Source organism: Dromiciops gliroides, chromosome 5 (genome assembly GCF_019393635.1).
Source record: "Dromiciops gliroides isolate mDroGli1 chromosome 5, mDroGli1.pri, whole genome shotgun sequence".
Lineage (NCBI taxonomy): Eukaryota > Metazoa > Chordata > Mammalia > Microbiotheria > Microbiotheriidae > Dromiciops > Dromiciops gliroides.
This window is the reverse complement of record NC_057865.1, coordinates 295,722,306-295,739,941: the sequence shown is the minus strand read 5'-3', so window position 1 is coordinate 295,739,941 and position 17,636 is coordinate 295,722,306. Positions and strand designations below refer to the sequence as shown.

General features: G+C 52.7%; 1 protein-coding gene across 1 annotated transcript in view; it reads left to right on the top strand.

Annotated features, from left to right (window-relative positions):
* The window catches only part of SHANK3 (SH3 and multiple ankyrin repeat domains 3), a 66,936-nt gene that overhangs the window by 22,642 nt on the left and 26,658 nt on the right, over positions 1-17,636 (top strand). The window contains 5 exon segments of the mRNA XM_043968144.1: positions 1,954-2,078; positions 3,997-4,129; positions 5,450-5,530; positions 11,545-11,568; positions 16,432-16,521. Coding sequence (XP_043824079.1) covers positions 1,954-2,078; positions 3,997-4,129; positions 5,450-5,530; positions 11,545-11,568; positions 16,432-16,521 — 453 coding nt within the window.

Here is a 17,636-nt window from a genome sequence, read left to right as displayed (position 1 = left end):
TCCCTCTGGGTAAGGAGCAGAAATCTAGAGCTGGAAGGGACCCTGGGGCAAAGCCCCCCTCCTTCATTTTACAGAAGAGGAAACTGAGGAACAATGTTGTTAAGTGACTTATATGATCATAGGGTCATAGGGTAGAGTCGGAAGACACCTTAAAGATCATAAAGTCTATGTCCCTTCCTTCTACAGATGAGGGAACTTAAGGCACAGAGAAATAACGTATCTTACTTAGGGTAACACAGTTCATAAGTATCAGGTAAGATGAAAACTTTGGGAAGCTCGGTAGTGCAGTGGACAGAGCACTGGGCTTGGAGTCAGGAAGTCTCAGACACTTACCAGCTGTGTGACCCTGTGCAAGTCACTTAACCCTTATTTACCTCAGTTCCTCATCTGCAAAATAGGGAGAAGGAAGTGGCAAACTCCAGCTCCTGCGTCCAGAAAATCCCATGGACAGAAGTCCATGGGGTCACATAGAGTCAGACACGACTGAACAGCCACAAGGATTCCAGTTCAGGTCCTCCTGAGTTGTATTCCCCACACAGTGGAGCAACTTTGTGGTTTTCCCTTTAAAATCCCTCTACACTGAACCTTGGTCCCACTTTTGACACTAGCATTGACCCCTGCAGAAGACAGCTGCTTTTTCTCAGGCCTAGGCCAGGAAAGTGCTTCCTCTCCAAAGATCCCCCCTGGCACGAGGGGTTAGCTAAGAAATTGGAGTAAACCCCAAAGACATGGAAAGGGGAACAAAGACAATGACTCTGGAGCAGAAGAATTGGGTTCAAATCCAGCCTTCAATGCTTCTTTTTTTTTTTTCTTTCTTTTTTTTTTGTGGGGCAGTTGGGGTTAAGTGACTTGCCCAGGGTCACACAGCTAGTAAGTGTTAAGTGTCTGAAGCTGGATTTGAACTCAGGTCCTCCTGAATCCAGGGCCGGTGCTCTATCCACTGCGCCACCTAGCCGCCCCTCCTTCAATGCTTATTATCCTCAAGACCTCAGCAAGTTACTTCACCTAGTGGGGCCTGAATTTGGTCATCCATAAATGGAAGGAGTGGTCCTGGATGGCCCCTGAAGACTCTTCCAGCCCTAGACCCATTGATGACTTACACTCTGTCTGTGGTCTTCATCCTTGTAAAGTGAAGGAGTTGGCCTCCGTTGTCCCTCCCGGCCCCAGCTCTCAGATTCTGTCTGGGATTCTGAGATCCTGTACTTTCTGGGCCCAGCTGGCTCTCAGGGAAGCTGCCCAGGGGACCTCCCCTTCTGTTAGCTCCTCTGGCCTCTTCCGTCCCCTTTCCCTTTCTCCCTTGTACTGGAAGCTGGAGAACGGCTCCTACAGCACCGAATGTCAGTATGACTCGCTGCAGGGTGACTGGCTGCACTGTGACGAGCTGGAGCTGCCAGTGCTTCAGTCCTCCCATGGAAGGGATGAGCTTTCCTGCTTAGGGAACCTAAGGAGGAACTCTAGCACCCTCCCCCCCAGGAGCTCCTGGTGTGTGTGTGGGGGGAGAGGACACAGTTTGGGGGGGGATAGGTCTGCCTGTCACCTGTCCCCAGCTCAGCTCTCTGATGCTGGATTCCCTTCCCGCCTCCACTCACAAGGCCCTGTGTTTCCTCAGCTCTATTTCCTTCCCTCCAGACCCGTGCTGCCCCCTCCCCTCACTCTGTTTCTTTCCTCCCACCTGGCACCTCTCTGGGCTGGCTCTCTTCCTCTACAGCTCTCCTCCCTCCCGTCACTCTCCCAGATTCCCTTTTTTCCCTCTTTTCTTGCTTGTTTCCCCTTTCACTGACCCTACAGAAAGACCAGCCCGGTCTCCCTTTTACTTTTGTGTGTCTGGTGCCTCCGGCACCCTGTTAGCACTTAATCCATGCTTGTTGATTGATTGAAAGGTCGGCTGATCCTCATCGCTTTACTTCTTTGTCTCTTGCTCCGGCCCACACGCCTCTTTGCATCTCTCTACAGCAGAGACCCCCATAGAAGAATTCACCCCCACTCCAGCCTTCCCTGCTCTCCAGTACTTGGAATCTGTGGACTATGAGGGTGTGGCTTGGAGGGCCGGACTCAGGACGGGAGACTTCCTTATTGAGGTGAGTTTGTGTGCCCCGCCCCCCATCCCTCCCCCTCTCCCCTTGATTCAGCAATCCAGTGGGTATTTAGCTCCCACCCTGGGTGGGGCGGGGTGGACCTAGAAGCCAAGAGACGTGGTCCTTACTGTCCTTGGGGACCAGCCGTACCATGCATGCCACTGCACCCCAGGGCCCAGGGACTGGATTTAGAATAAGAGGACTTGGGGATCTTGCTGCCAAGTCCAGATCTGGCCCCTTCTGGGCAGCCTTCCTTTCCTCCTCTGCAAATGTCCCCCCAGGTCCCTTCCTGCTTGAGATCTCGTGATTCTATGAATGAAACTGAGCACAAAATGGAGCCATTGAAGTATAAAGGAGACTCGGGGAAAGGGATCTTGGGGGAAGGAAGAGATGGTTCCTCCTTGGCCCTTTCCATTCCTCCCCAAAAACATTACCTATGGCCTCCTTCCCTTGCCAGTCCTTCCACCACTGCCTTCCCACTCCCTCTTCTGCTGTCCGCTAAGGCTTCCACCAGCTCTTCTCCCACTGATCTTGCCAGCTACTTCCACCACCATCTTAGCCCTCTCTAAGTGCTGGGCACAGAAGAACAAGCAGCAGGCTTGGAGTCAGGAAGACCTGAGTTCAAATCCTTCCTAGCTGTATGACCCTGGACAAGTCACTTAACTCTGTGAACCTTAGCTTCTTGCTCTGTAAAATGGTTATAACAAGAGTACTCATATCAGATGATATTGATATGCATTACGCTTATGGAAATGCAGTCATTAGTATTACTTTTTTTAATTAAAAAAATTTTTTTAGTCATCAGTATTACTAAAGCCCTCCTCACCCCCCTTCTCTTGGATCACTCAGGTGTCCCCACTCATAGACCAGCACTGCCCTAGGCTCGATCCCCCTCATGCCTATTCTACCTCTGTGTCCTTTAGGCCTCCCCCTCTCAGCCTACCCGTCATCCTTCTCCAGCTGCCCACCCTCAGCCCTCCTAGACCATTAGCTGTGTCTCCATCCCCCCACCCCCTCCCAGCTCTTCTGCCTCCGGTCTCTGCCCAGCCCCGCCCCCGGTTCTGTCACAACCCTAGTCGGGCCTCCCTGTTTCAGCCCCTCCCACTGTCACCCTGGCCCTCCCTTCCTCCCAGCCCCAGTAAGTGGGTCATTTTAGACCATCCTCCCTCCCTCTTCTCAGCCCTTGTGAGGCCTTTCGTATGACAGAGTGGATGGAGTGCTGGCCTTTTGGTCCCAATGGCCTGGTTTCAAATTCTGCCTTTGACATTTACTAGATGTATGACCCTGGGCAAGTCACTTAACCTTTCTGAGTCTGTTTCCTCATTTGTCAAAAAAGAAAAAAAAAAGAAAGAAAGGCTTTGACTAAGTGGTCTTTAAGACCTTTTCCCACTTTAACTCCATGACCCTGTGATTCCCTTCCCAGACCTTGATTCTTCCAGCCCCCTTTCCACCGTGAGCCTGGCCCTCCCACTGCCCTTCTCCCCATATCACCAAGCCCATGGCCCTCCCTGCTTCCCCCTTCAGTGGCTCCCCTGGTCCTCAGCCCTCGCCCCTCCTAGCTCCCCTCTGCCATCACCTTGCTTCTCTCCCCACCCCCAAAGCCCTCGCAACCCAAGCAGATTCCTGGGAGGAGGAAGGAGGTGTTAAAGATCGATTCCAAGCTCCGCCTCCCCTCCCCCAGGGATAGCAGGCCCGGGCCCGGGAACTCCCCTGGGGTCAGACACTGCTCTCTGACCTCACGGTGAGTGCCGATGGCCTCCCCACAGTTGGCCCTTAGCCTCCTGTCAGAGCCAGGATCTGGGCACTCAGCAGGCTGGAGAGGCTAACACCAGAGGATGAGGAAGGGCGGGACGGAGCCCCAGGGTCAGAGGGGTCACCCCTCCCTCTCTTCCTCCCTTCTTTGGGGTGAATCCATCCACAGGTGAATGGAGTGAACGTGGTGAAGGTTGGACACAAGCAGGTGGTGGCCTTGATCCGCCAGGGTGGGAACCGACTGCTCATGAAGGTCGTGTCAGTGACAAGGAAGCCGGAGGAAGAGGGGGCACGGCGGAGAGGTGAGGGGGGCCTTGATTGAAGGAGTGGGGGGATCTGGAGGCCTGAGACAGAAGGAGGGGAGCCTAGAGGGCCGAGAATAGAGGAGGGAGGTCGGGACTGGGAGAGCAGAGGGGGGAAGGGGGACCTAGGGAGGCTGAGAGAGCAGGGGGGAGGGGAGTCTAGGGGACTGAGCAGAGAGGGGAGGGGGAGCTTGGGGGGGACAGGGGCGTGGGGGGGCTGAGGATAGAGGAGGGCCACTGGGAGACTGCAGGAGCAGAGAGGGCTGGGAGCCTGCAGGGCTGAAAGCAGACGATGGGGCTGAGGTGGTCTGGGTGGCTCTCTGGAAAGGTCAGGAGCGGCATGAAAAGGGGGAGCAAGGAGTAAGGGGGCCACCACTCTGCGTCCCCCCGGTTTCTTTTCCTGCATGCCCTCTCCTTGTGTCCCCCCTTCTGGCGTCAGGCTCCCCGCCCTGGGGCGGAGGAATGGGGGGGTAGGGAGTCTCCGGCAGTGGTGGCAGCTGCCTGGAGGCCTGCGTTGCCGTAGCAACAGTGAGCGTTGAAGCCACCGTATTGGGGGGGGGGGGAAGGGGAGGAGGCGGTACCTGAAGGGAAGAAGAGAGGCATTTGTTTAGCATCTCGCTGCAGCTCAGGGCCTGGAAGGCTTTCGGAAGGGCCCCTTGGCAGGGCTGGGCATCCCCAAGCCCTGCGGAATCCCCCATCCCCGGGCTCCTTGCCCCACCCTTCCACCGAAGCTCCTGGTGGGCTGGGCCCGTTGCAGGCCGAAGGGAGGAGTCCTGGCCTCCTCCAGGGGCAGTATGGGCCCTGCAGCGTCTGTAAGCGGAGCCCTGCCCTCCACCTCCACCTCCACCTCTGACCTCATGGTCCTGGTGTGCCCTCTTCCCTGAACACCCAGCCTGTTCCGGCCCCCTTAGCCACTCTCGGGCCAAGGGAATCAAGCTATCAAGCTACCAGTCAGTGACCCCAGATGCTCAGACCCTCCTGAGTCCCCCTGACTCCCTTGAACCCCACCCAAGTTCCCTGGGGCCTTTGACCCCCTCTGGGCTTCTCTAGGCTTCAGGGCCCCCTCTGGCCCCAAAGAGTGCCTGAAATCTGGGGAGCCAGGCGCCCCTCTCCCCCCTCCCTCTTGGGCCCCAATCCCTCCCAACATCATGAAGAAGTTCGCCTCCAGCCGCAGCCTGAACAAGATCCTGGCTCAGTGCGACTCGTCCTCCCGCGAGTACGAGGAGATTCAGGCTGTGGAGCGGAAGTGGCATCTGCACCTGGCCACCCCGCGGCTCCTGCTGCTGGACAGGAAGTCCAAGTCGTCCCTCTTCCTTCCAGCCCCTCCGCCCCCCAAGAGGGCGCCCAGTACCACATTGACTCTGCGCTCCAAGTCCATGACTGCTGAGCTGGAGGAGCTGGGTGAGTGGCAGTGGGGGCGGCATGGGGGTGAATGGGGACCCTGGGACCCCCTGGGGGGTGGGGTTGGAGACGGAGGTGGGAATGGACAGATAGACGAGGGGGATGGGGGAAGGAGGCTGATCAGGGGAGTATGCAGGATGTGTGTCTGCATGGAAGGACAGCCTGGGGCTGGGGATTACACAGGGCTGGGGACAGAGCAGAAATAGGGCTGGAATAGGCTCCGGAGTGAGGGTGAAGAGGGAGACAAGGACAGAGCAGGGGGTTTGGATCTATGTAAAGGAAGACCCAGGGGATAAAGGGAATATGAGGACAAGGATGCATCCAGGCATGGGGGTGGCTCCTGGGCAGGGACAGACAAGGGAATTGGGAATGGATGTCAGGGTAAAGGGATAGCATGTGGGGAGAGTTGTGGGGACTGGGGCAGACTGAAAGATGGTGGTGAATGTGTGTATAGGGAATGGATTGGGGGGGTCGTTTGGGGCAATCACAGAGGGCTGGAGACAGAGCATGGGAGTGGAAGTAATGTGAGAAGCCAGGCCAGGGGAGAACTAGGGATGGGAATGGTTAATAGAACAAGGCTGGGCAGGGAAATTAGGACGGAGTTCAGAGGATAGGGATGGGCAGAAGAGATAGAATGGATGGAGAATGAGGATGGATGTGGGGACACAGACGGAGTAACTCCCTGTCTGGCAGAACTAGATGCCTTGAGCACTATCAGCTTCCTAGCAATTGGAGCTGTCCAGCACTGGATGGGCTACCTTAGGAGGTGGCAGGTTCCCTGTATGGGTACGAACTCATCTCTGAAGTTGTCAGCAGATCACAAATTGAAAGTTGGAAGGAACCTTAAAGGTCATTGTGTTCAACCCCCTCGTTTTATAGATGAGTAAACTGAGGCCCAGGGAGGAGGAGCTTAGTCAGTCGCACAGGTGTCCAGTTGGAATCCAGGATGCTACGCTTTGGGTGGGAAGCTTGCGCTAGGGGATGGATGTCTGAGGCCCCCTCGGCCAGTTATGAGGCACTGGGAGATGGGATATGGGGGCAGACAGGGTGAGGATTCATGTGGGCTTGGTGTACTTAGAGAGAACCGTCTGAAGCCCAGGGACCTAGGTAGGATGCAACAGGATTGTGAACACTGAGTCCGGGCTCAGCCTCAGTGGGAGACAGGCCTCCGCTGGAGGCCTCCAGTCCAGTGTCTGGGAGAACAAGCATGTGTGAGTGGTGTCTGTGGGTGCTGACCATACGTGTCCTTGTCTCGTCATCTCTGCCTCTGTATCTCCATCTCTCTGTCTCTCCTTTTCTCTTCTTCTTGGAACCCTTCCTCTGTCCCTGCACCCATTTCCAATTAAAGCAGGAGGTGGGTGTAACAGAGGTCCAAAGTCCAAGGTGCAAGGAGAAGACAGTGTAATTTAGTCACAAGGGGCCTTGGACTCCTGAGAACTCAGTCTGAGCCCTAACTCTGCCACTAACTAGCTGTGTGACCTTGGTCAAGTCCCTAGGCTTCTTTGGGCCTCTACTTCCTGATCTGTAAAATGGGGACTAGGAACAGAAGGCCTCTGAGGTCCCTAGTCTGTCAACCTGTGATACTGTGGTCCCTGTGAGGACCAAAGAGCTCCATCCATCAGTCTTTGGCCAAATCCTGGCTCTTTCACCCTGTTGCTGTTATATGTGGGGAGAGGTGGCAGCTGGGGGTCCAAGGGGCTGTCCTGGGCCAGGTTCTGGGTCATCCTTAGCTCTGCAGCCTCAGAGGCTTGATTTTTTTCAGTCTGCCCTAGGGGGGTTGGGCTTTGGGGGCTTAGCCACCTTGACCAGACTGATCTATGGGCCAGTGGCCAGTTGGCTCGCTTTCATTGAGGGCGACGTCCAGGGCCACTTGACACACTGTGCCATGGTCCACTCAGAAGTTAGCCTTCTGGATTGCTCTGGGGCTGTGTGTGAGCTGGTGAGTTGGCCCTCATCACTCCAGGGCTATTTGTGTCTAAGGGGCCTGGCCCTGGGCACTAGAATGGAATCAGGGTTAGCCTAGCTCAGGGTCTTGGTCCCTCAGGCCACAGGAGGGATGGCCTAGTGCACTTCTCTGATGAGCATAAGATGGCAGAGCTGGAGGTGTTTGCGATGGCCAGCTGGGCTGGTCCCTCCCCAAAGTGGGGCTCTTCTGCAGCATCCCTAGGCGGCCTTCTGGCTGATTCGAAGACGTCCAGACCATGGTTCTCACGCAGTCCATTCCATGTTGGCACAGCCATAATCGTTGGCGTGTTTTTTATTCCCTGAAGTCGAAATCGGTCCCTTGGCCACCCACTGCTCCTGGTCCTGCCCTCTGCAGCCCAGGCCCGGCCGAATGAGTCTAATTCCTCTGCACATCCCGGCCCTTCAGATGCTTGAAGACAGTTGCACCTGAATCTTCTCTTTTTAGGCAGAACACCTTAAGTTCCTTCTTCCATTAGTTAACCCTCAGCATCCTGGGAGGTGGCTCTTCTCTGGAGGCTTTCCCTTCTGAATCCCTTCTGAAAGGGGGCACCCAGAATTGATGTTAATATACCAGCCATGGTCTGAGGAGGTCAGAGTTGAGAAAGGCAGGCATCTCTCTTGCTTTGATGAAGCATTTATGAAGCACTGCCAATATGCCAAACATTGAAGAGACAAATAGAAAAACCCGTCAGTCCAGTCCCTGTGCTCAAGGAGCTCCCACTCTAATAGATGAGGGAGCCAGCACATGGGGGGATTTTAGATTCAGGGCAGATGGAAAGGCCTGGGGAGCCTTAGGGTTAATGTGCCTTGAGCACACGTGGGAGCTTTCTTCACTGCTCTTGACCCTGACATTCCCTGCCACTGCCCTTTTCACAGGCACCATCTGTCAAGCAAACCTCCTTTCTTCATTTGGTATTTGGGAAGTTACTTTTTTGAACCCAAGTATGGGACTTTACATTTATCCCTATTTACTTTCATCGTGCATGATCTTGGGTGAGTGACCCTTACCCTCTCTGGGTCTCATTTGTAAAACGAGGGGTTTGTACTCCATCTCCCTTTCAGCTCTAGGTCTTGTTAGCTTTAGCCTCAGGTTCTACCCTGTCAAGATGTATTGAGATCAGGACTTCTTGCTCAGACTTTCAGGGTGGAGCCAAGATGGCAGAGGAAAGGCAGTGAGCTCTCAAACTCATGACACGATCGCTCCAAAAAAACATCCAAATAATGCCACAGGACAATTCCTGGAGCAGCAAAACCCACAGAGATCAGGACTCCTCCTATTAGTGATCTCACCCAACTTTCTGCCATCTACAGGTCTGATGATAAATAGCCCATCTAGGCTATTAGGCACGTAACTAGTTAAAATGTCAAACAGAGCAGGGCCAGGGGCAGAGGCCTTTGGACCTTTACTGTTGATTCCTGCCCAGATAAACTTCAGTCCATTAATCAGCACTTTCTGTCTCATAACTTTTATCCCCTTGAAGGGCAGGCTCTAGTTTCAGTTCTGTCTCTGTACCCCTAGCTCTACCCAGAAAGTATTTAATATGTATTTATTGGATTGCCTTGAAAGTCACATTTATTTTATTCATTAATTCTACAAGTATTTGTTAAGTGACTAATGTGTGTCAGGCACTGGAGGTGCCTAGATTAACAAAGGGTAGCTTCCTGCCCTCAGGGAACTTCCATTCCAATAGAGGTCCCAGGAGGTGTCCACAGGTGTCACTTAAAGGGGAAGGAAGGGCCAGTCCAAAGTCTTGAGGAACTTGTAAGGTGAAGGAGAACATTTCCAGTGAACCTTGGGGCACACCTTGAAGGAATAGAAAGACCCCAATAATGGAAATCAGGAGGGGAAGAGGAAGCAACCCCAGCCTCTTCTTGAGCAAGGTCAATGATACTGACCACCTGCCACCTCTCAACTGTGTGACTGTCTGTATTTGCATGTGTAGTATGTTTAGCGTGTGTGTGTGTGTGTGTGTGTGTGTGTGTGACAGTGTATGCCAGTGTCCTCGTGTGGGCCCGGCTGTGTCTTAGGGTGGATGTCTCTGTGTATGCCACGTGCATGTGTTTGGGGCAGTGCACGGAGCACTGGACTTGGCCTCGGGAAGCCTGGGTTCGAATGCTGCCTCAGGTGCTCTCAGGGCTCTCCTGGAGAAGTCATTGGTCCTCTAGAGGGGTTTTGCCCTCCTGCCCTACAGGCGTGCCTTGAGGAGAGCTCTTGGCAAATGTGACATTCTAGAAACCTGAGGCACCATTCTTCACTGGGGGCGGGTTTTCAGGAAAGAAAGGGTTTGGGTGGAGTTCACCAGGCCAGCTACTCAGAGAGAAGTGTATTAGGGTTAGGGGGCAGTCAGGAGGAGGGGCTGGTTAGCCATGGCAAAAGCTAATTGAGAGGTCAAGGATGCAGCCTGAACTAATAACGCCCCTTGGCTTGGCGCTTGGACTTGTGGGAACAGTAGAGAGAAGCAGATTGATCAGCGTTGGGAGCAGAAGCCAAATTACATGGGGCCAAGGAGAGAGTGGGCAGTGAGCAGGTCGAGGTCGGGGTTCTAGATAGGGGAGAACAAGGGATGGCACCACTGTAGGAAGACTTGTGAAGGAAAGGAGGCCAAAGAGGGGGTGAGATCAGGGATGAAGGAAGTTTGAAGGAAGGTGAGAGGAGATAGATGGAGGGTGCAAGGAGAGCAATTGGCCTTGGATAAGAGGATGCATACACCCCTCCCTCTGAGGCAAGAGAAGAGGCAGAACCACATTCCAGTCTTGACTCTGCCTCTTACTCCCTGTGTGACCTTGGGCAAGTCCAATGACTTCTCTGAGACTCAGTCTTTTCCTCTGTAAAATGGGGAAGTTGGACTTTTTGATTTCCAAGTCCTGAGCCCTAAGGCATGTGGTGGTTTGGGGATTCAGAGGAGAGATGTTCCACCCTAAATAAGTGACTCCTTAATGAGGACGAATTGATTCATTTCTGAATTCCAAAGACACACAACATGGGACCAAGGACTTTCCCAATGGACTTGAACAAGGAACCTTTGCTCTCCTTTTTGCTGTGCTCTGGTCTTAGAGAAGCTCTGGCCTTGGTCCTGGGCCTGGCTTTTGCCCGATGCCCCTCTTTTCTCAGGCCTAGGCCTGCTGTGTTGGCTGGTCCAGGAACAAGAGGTGCTAACCTGCCTCCTTTCCCCCCTCCCCATTTGCCCTGTGGGCTTTCCTTCTCTCTTCCTGGGGGAAATGGAAGTTCTCTTGTGCTCTGGCAGAGAAGCAGAGGAGGTCATGGTTCTTAGACATGTCTTCATCGATTTGAGGCCCTCTCAGCATCTCTTTCCAATCAGAAAACAGTCACCATGCTTCTGCTTGCCTTTGTGCAAAGTTATTTAGTGCAGAATTCCAAAGCTGATTCATTAAGCAGCCCAAGGACTCCCCTTCTGAACTTGCTTCTTAAAGGGGCTTTTCTTTTTTTCCTTTTGGAATATTTGAAAAACCTATATAGTTGTAGAGTGGTGACTCAGGCGTTTCTTTATGGTGTGTGCATTTGGGTGTGTTTGTGTGGGTGAGTATGTGTGTGGGTGTGCAGCTCTTCAGTGTTTACTCCTGGAGGGGTTTCCGCATACCCCTCCTCACCTAAGGTGATTCCCCAGCCTCTATAGTACCCTCTGCCCACGACCTGGGATGGGAACAGAAGTGGTGAGGGATGGGGTATTGAAGGAGAAGGGATAGTGTACTAAAGTGGGGGAGATGGGATGCTAGAGGAAGGGAATGAGGTGCTAAAGGTGGAAGATGGGATGCTAAGGAATGGGGAATGGGGTTCTAGAGGAGGGGCATGGCTGCTAAAGATGGGGGATGGATAGGAGGGGGGATGGGTGCTATAAGAGGGGGGATGGGGTGCTAGAGGAGGGGGAATGAGGGCTAAAAGAAGGGAGACAAGATACTGAGGGCAGGTTAGGGTCCGGGGGATATGGAATTGGGGAGCACCTTAAGGATGGGGAGTAGAGGGCAGGGGTCCCAAGGGACTGAGGGAAGGAGAATGCCTCTCACCCCCTTTACTGTTTCTTGATTCCAAGCCTCAATTCGGAGGAGGAAAGGGGGTGAGTCACCTGCTTGTAAGGAACCCATGGCCCCCCAGGGCTTGCAGCTATCCCTACCCAGAATCCCCCCCCAATCTTTCCCCCATCCTTGCATCATCTCCACACTGTCCCTGCCCCTTCCCTTGGGGTCCATACCATGTTGCCTCTCCCCCTCTCCTTCCCTGCCCCAATTCCCTCCATAGGAAACTGTTGGACTTTTTCTTTCTCCTTTTGGAAGCAGCTTTAGACTGGGGGCTAGACCCCACCCCTGCAGTCGTCCTTTCATTCAGTCCCTCCTGGCCTCCCCTGGGGAGAGGAGAAAACTGCCTTCAGTCCTTTAGAGAGTTCATCCAAAGCCTTTCCCACAGCCCAAAGACAAAGGCTCACACTACAGCCAGGGAAATTGAGGAAGGATGGAAGGAAAGACTGTTGAGCGCTGTGACCCTCATGGGAGCAGACGTCATCTGCCTAGTAGAAACAAAGCTGAAAGGAAGCTTAGAGGCCATTGAGCTCCCTCATTTATAGGCCCAGAGAGGAGAAGGGCCTTGTCCAAGGTGATACAGTTCATTGTAGAGCTGAGTTCTAGACCAGTGCCCTTTGTCTGGTACAGTGAGTTAGAGAGGATAGCTTCTGGAAGGATCAGAGATGTGGAGGGGTCATCTAGCCTCTGCTTGAATCCTTTTTTATGACAGGGGCCTAACTACCTACAAGATAAAACCCTGAGACATGATGGGACAGTTTTACTTATATTGAGCCAAAATCTGTCTCTTCATCCTTTTCCTGGCTCTTCATTTCGAGGCCAAACAGAAGAAAGCTAATCTCACTAACATATGATGGCCCTTGAAACATTTAGAAATAGCCAACACTTACCTGCTTGGTCTTTCTTCTCTAGGCTAAATGCCTCTAGTTCCTTCAACCAATAGAATGGTCTCTAGTGCTTTCACCACCTTGATTGTTTCCTTTGGACATGCCCCAGGTAACCAAAGTCCTTCCAAAATGATTCAGCCCCTAGAACTGAGCACTAAGCTCCTCCAGACTGGTCTGACCAGGACCCATGGGACCAACGCAATGGTTTTTTGTTGATGAGGGCTGAGATCCAGTCAGCTTTTGGCTTTGTTGATATGCTTGGCTACCATGTTGCACTGATGACAGTGAGTTCTCCAAGCTTATGCTGTTGTTCAGTCATGTCCAACTCTTTGTGAACCATACTGTCCAGGGGGTTTTCTTGGTAAAGATGTTGGAGGGCTTTGCCATTTCCTCCTTCAGCGGATTGAAACAAGCAGTGTAAAGTGACTTGCCCAGGGTCGCACAGTTAGTGTCTGAGGCCAGATTTGAACTCAGGTCTTTCTGACTCCAGGCCTCGTGCTCTATCCACTGAGCCACCTGGGTGTCTCCATTCCCTATGGACTTGTATTTAGTCACATCTACATTTTGTATTTGTGCAACTTAATTTTGGGACCAAAGTATGGGTCTGCATTTATCTCAGTTACAATTGTTGCTTCTGTCTTATATTCATACCTGTGAGGGTCTTTTCCATTGGGAATGAGAACTCTCCCATTCTGCTTTGCACTGCCATTTTTAAATTGGACAAGTGTGCCACCTGTACCTTCATATCAGTCATTCACAAGCATTTGAAATGATAAATGGCCAAGAACACTCCACTTGAACTTGCTTAACACCTAGTCATTAATGACTGCTCTTGGGATCTGGCCATTCAGTGGGTTCAGAATCCACCTAATCGTATGATCATTGGGCCTGCATTTTTCATCTTGTTCACATGGGTGTCATGGGAGGTTCTGTCAGATGCTTTGCTGAAATGCAGGCAGCCTCTGTCTATGGTGCTTCCTTGATTGTGTAACTGTCAAAAAGGGGGACAATGTGAGTGTGGCATGGCCTGATGGCTCCCTCTAGGTTATCGCTGTTTCCCTTTCTAAGTGCTCATGATCAGTCCCTCTAATGTTGTCATGCTTCTAACATTTTGCCAGGAATGGTTGTCACGCTCCTAAGCCTCTGCTTGGTAGAAGACATTTTCCTCCCCCATCTGAAGATCAGGTGGGGATCTGACCATGTCGAGCCCTGTGGTACCTGTCTCCTTTACTTTCTTCACCAGAGGCTCCTGAACCTGTGCCCATAATCCTTTCTGCAAAATCTTTGAGGCCCCTGGCTCTGGGTCCTGAGCCTGCAGTGAGTTCAGAGAATCTGAGTCCCAGGCACCTCCTCCCCTCAAGGAGCAAGCCTCTTGTGCCTCAGGCTCCCTCCTCGTGTGTCTGCTGTGATTTTGTGCTTCTTGTCCCATAGCTCAGCTGCCACAAGGGAGTCTGGGAGCCTCTCTCCCTGCAGCCCTGATGAGCAGCCACTGGGTGGTGGGAGGGGGGCATGGCCTGAGTCCCCAAACAGGTTTTTCTTCCAGGGCCATTCATTCATTCATTCATTCATTCATTCATTCATTCATTCACTCACTGTCATTCATTTGCCTCATCTTTATTGAGCACCTGCTGTGTGCAGAGCTCTGTTTGAGGCTCCAAGGGGGATGCAAAGACAATTGGATATGGCCTGGGTGCTCTCCAGTAGTGCAAGACTTCATTTGGGAGGCGGGGCCCATGCAGGAGCACAGATGGGTTGTAAGCTACGCTGAGCCGAGCACTCAGACTCTGAGGAAGGATGGGCTGTTGGGACCACAGCATGAGAAGGATGTCAATGTGGAGCACCTGATGGAAGAGGAAGGGAGCCCCTCAGAGGGCCCCATCTCCTGGGGACCCTCATGGTGCCCACCTTCCTGGAGCCTGCCATCCCCTCAGAAAAGTGGGTGGAGGAGGTATGGGTTTTCTAAGCACCACCTCTTGACAGAGACATGAAAGGCACCTGGGAAAGCCATGCCCGAAGTCAGAAGGCCCACTGCCAGCCTCCTGGCTCGGCCCGTCTTTCCTTGTCCAGGCTTCTTGTGACTGGCCTTCTTCTTAGAAGAGGGCGGAAGGATTGGCATCCTCACTGCTCTCATGGGTCTGTGATCGCAAGGATCAGAGTTCTAGAGGTCATCAAGTCCAACCCTCTCATTTTACAGATGGGCAGACTGAGGCTTAGGAAGGAGAGGACCTCTTCTAAGGTCCCATATCTAGTCAGGGTGTCTGAGGCAGAATTTGAACCCATGTCTTCCTGCTTCCAAGGTTAATGCTGAGGCCACTGTATCCACCCTTTCCTGATTAAGTGTGTGCTCAGTGACACCTAGAAGCCTCAGGAACCCAGATCTACAGCTTTCTGGTCCAGTCCCCACCGTGTTTGCCAGATGAAGAAACTGAGGCTGAGCTCAGTGAAGAGGCTTGGCCAAAGTCTCAAAAGTTGTATTACCTGGGCCCTGCTTGAAGAATTTTAGTGACAGGGATCCCAAGGCAACCCCACATTTTGGTCTGCAGCCAGGCCAGGGGAAATTTCGTTTATCTTTGACCTCATCTCTCATGGTCAGTAAGCTCCATCCAGTGTTCCCAGATACTGCAACCCCTAAATAACTCCTCAGATCATAATATTTAAAGATGGAAGAAATTTTATAGCCTGTCAAGTCCAATTCTCCCACTTTTTAGTTGAGGAAACTGAGGCCCACTGACGTTGAAATTACTTGTTTATTGGTCACACAGATGGCAAGTGGAAGAGCTGGGATTTAAACCCAGGTCTTCTGACTCCACGAAGAATGCTCTCTGTGCCATTCAGTCTACACTTTGTGGGACTGGGAACTGAAAGGGTGATTCCTGGCTCGTGGCATCAGGAAGCACGCACCTTTGTTGACATTTCCAAGACAGGTCTAGCTGTGCCAATGCTGTCTCTTCAACCAGTAGGTCTTGGAACAAAGGAACAGTGTCACGTGATCCAGCTTTCAGAGGTGGGAATGAGTAGCTCAGCTATAGGGATTGGGTAGATCCCTGGATCCTTGGCTAAAGTGGAGGGCGTGAGTCAGGGAGGCAGGCAAAAACTGGGGCCAGAGCATGAAGATCCTTCAGTGCCTACTAGAGGGTTTGAGATTTTGTCCTAGGGACAGTGGGTAGCCTTGGGAGGCTCCTGAGGACCAGAGAAGGGGCTGGGGAAATGACGGCACGGGATAGTGATCGTGTTGTCTTTGTACCCCCAGCACCAAAATCGGTGAGAGAGACTTAATCAATGCTTGTTGAATGAATGAATGAATGAATGCTAGCCAGTTTTATCGCCAGCAATAGAGAGATCAGAGGACAGTTTGCTGAGCAAGAGAAATTCTGTTTTGAACATGTTGCATTGGAGGGAATAGTGGGATGCGAAGGGCTAGGTGTCCAACAGGTGGCTGGAAATGGAGGTAAGGTAGGAGATGCAACCTTCTCCTTCCCCTTGTGAAGACACATGGCAGGATATGCAGACTCGAGCATCGGCCACCTGGAGGTGATAGTGGAAGCCGGGAGACAGGTTCCAGATGGTGGCTTTCTGCTCCAACCCACTCACTGGTTTAATTCATTTAATAACTTCCACTACTTAGTTTCTGTCATTAAAAAGAAATCTTTTTTTAAAAAATTAAAAATGTGACTTTAAATAGCACTGACCTCCACTGCCAATAGTTCCTTGAGGCCAGATTTTAAAGGCAGCAGGGCTCTGAGGTACAACTCAGTACCTTTCTCCCCATTGCTGAACTATTCAAATGTATCCTTATGTAGCAGCCCTGGTCAGGATGCTCCTTTGTAACTCAGCCTGCTTCCCTTAGCTCAGCACCAACCCCCTCCAGCCTGCTTCCCTCAGCTGCCTGCGCCTTTTACTTCTCTGAGGAGAGAGTCCTTTCTGTGACTGCTTCCTGCTCATCACAGGGATGGCCTTAGGTTGCCTTTCCAACCTCCCTGCCCTCAGAGATCCTCTTCCTTTCTCCACATGAGGCAGAAGAGAAAAGAGAAAGCCACGCCTTCCTGGGGCGCCTTGCGGCCGAGAGCACCAAAGCCCCCACGCCAGCTTACCCCCAGTCTGCCCGAGGTAACTTTGCTCTCTTGTTTCCCCCTCCAGGCTGCTGTCTGCTGGGAAGCTGCTAGCTTGTTGCCTAACAAAGCCGCTTCCTTCTTTGGCCGCACCTCCTTTAGCCCGCAGGGTCTTTAGTTGGCTGCAAGAGCTCATCCAGGGCCTGTACCCCTAGTCCATAATGGAGCTTTCAGAACAAAACTTGTAAAAATGTGGTTTCATGACTACCAGCCTTGGACCTTGTCCCTGGTGGAGACCTTGATGCTGGGAGCTTTCCCACCAGGGGGAAGTCCCTTCGGGTGTCCCACCCTCTCCAGGGAGTGGTGCTCCCTGGGGGTCCCGCTCCATGGACCTCTCTGCCCTTGGGGAGGTGGTGGGAGGGAGGAGGTGGGGCCACTCCCCACCCCAGGGTTCCCAGGACTTCAGTGGGGAGGTGGGAACTTGCTGTAGGACCAATGGGATGCACATGTTCCTACAAGGAAGTGCCCAGCACAGAGCTTGGTGGTCCATTAGTTGATGGATTGAAGTGTTCCAGAATGGGGGACCCATGAAGTTATAAGGGTTTAGATAAATTCCCAAGAGGAGGGATCCTGGGAGGGCCCCTGATTGGAGTCTGGAGGATTTGGGAGAAGCTCCGATCTGTGGGAGCAGCTTTCCCGAGTCCACCACTCATGGAGGACCAGGAAAAGGGGAGGCTGTCAGAGCCCATCAGTCATCTTCCTACCTGGGATGGGTTATTTCGGGTGTGGTCTGGCCCCAGGGCCTGGGCTCCTGGAAAGACTGAGGGTGGGATTGGCGATTAGCCTGATTTGGGGAGTTGGACACATAGATGAGGGGTGGTGGTGGTGGTGGGAATGCAGGAAGTGAAGCCAAGGCCGAGGAGAAGCTTCCCTCCTGGTAGGGTGTCCACAGAGCTGGATAAGGCATTCCTGCATCCAGGGAAAGGCTTGAAAATTCTCCCCTCCCCCTACCTGCATTGCCCCTGGTAGCTTTGAGACTTCTCTCTAATGGGAGCAACTTAAAGCAAAACAAATGTTTTGTGGGAAAATTGAATTATGACCAGGCAGATGTTCCTGGCTGGCCCCCTTGTGTGCTGCACCCTGGGAAGCCATGCATCTTGCCTATACCTTGTC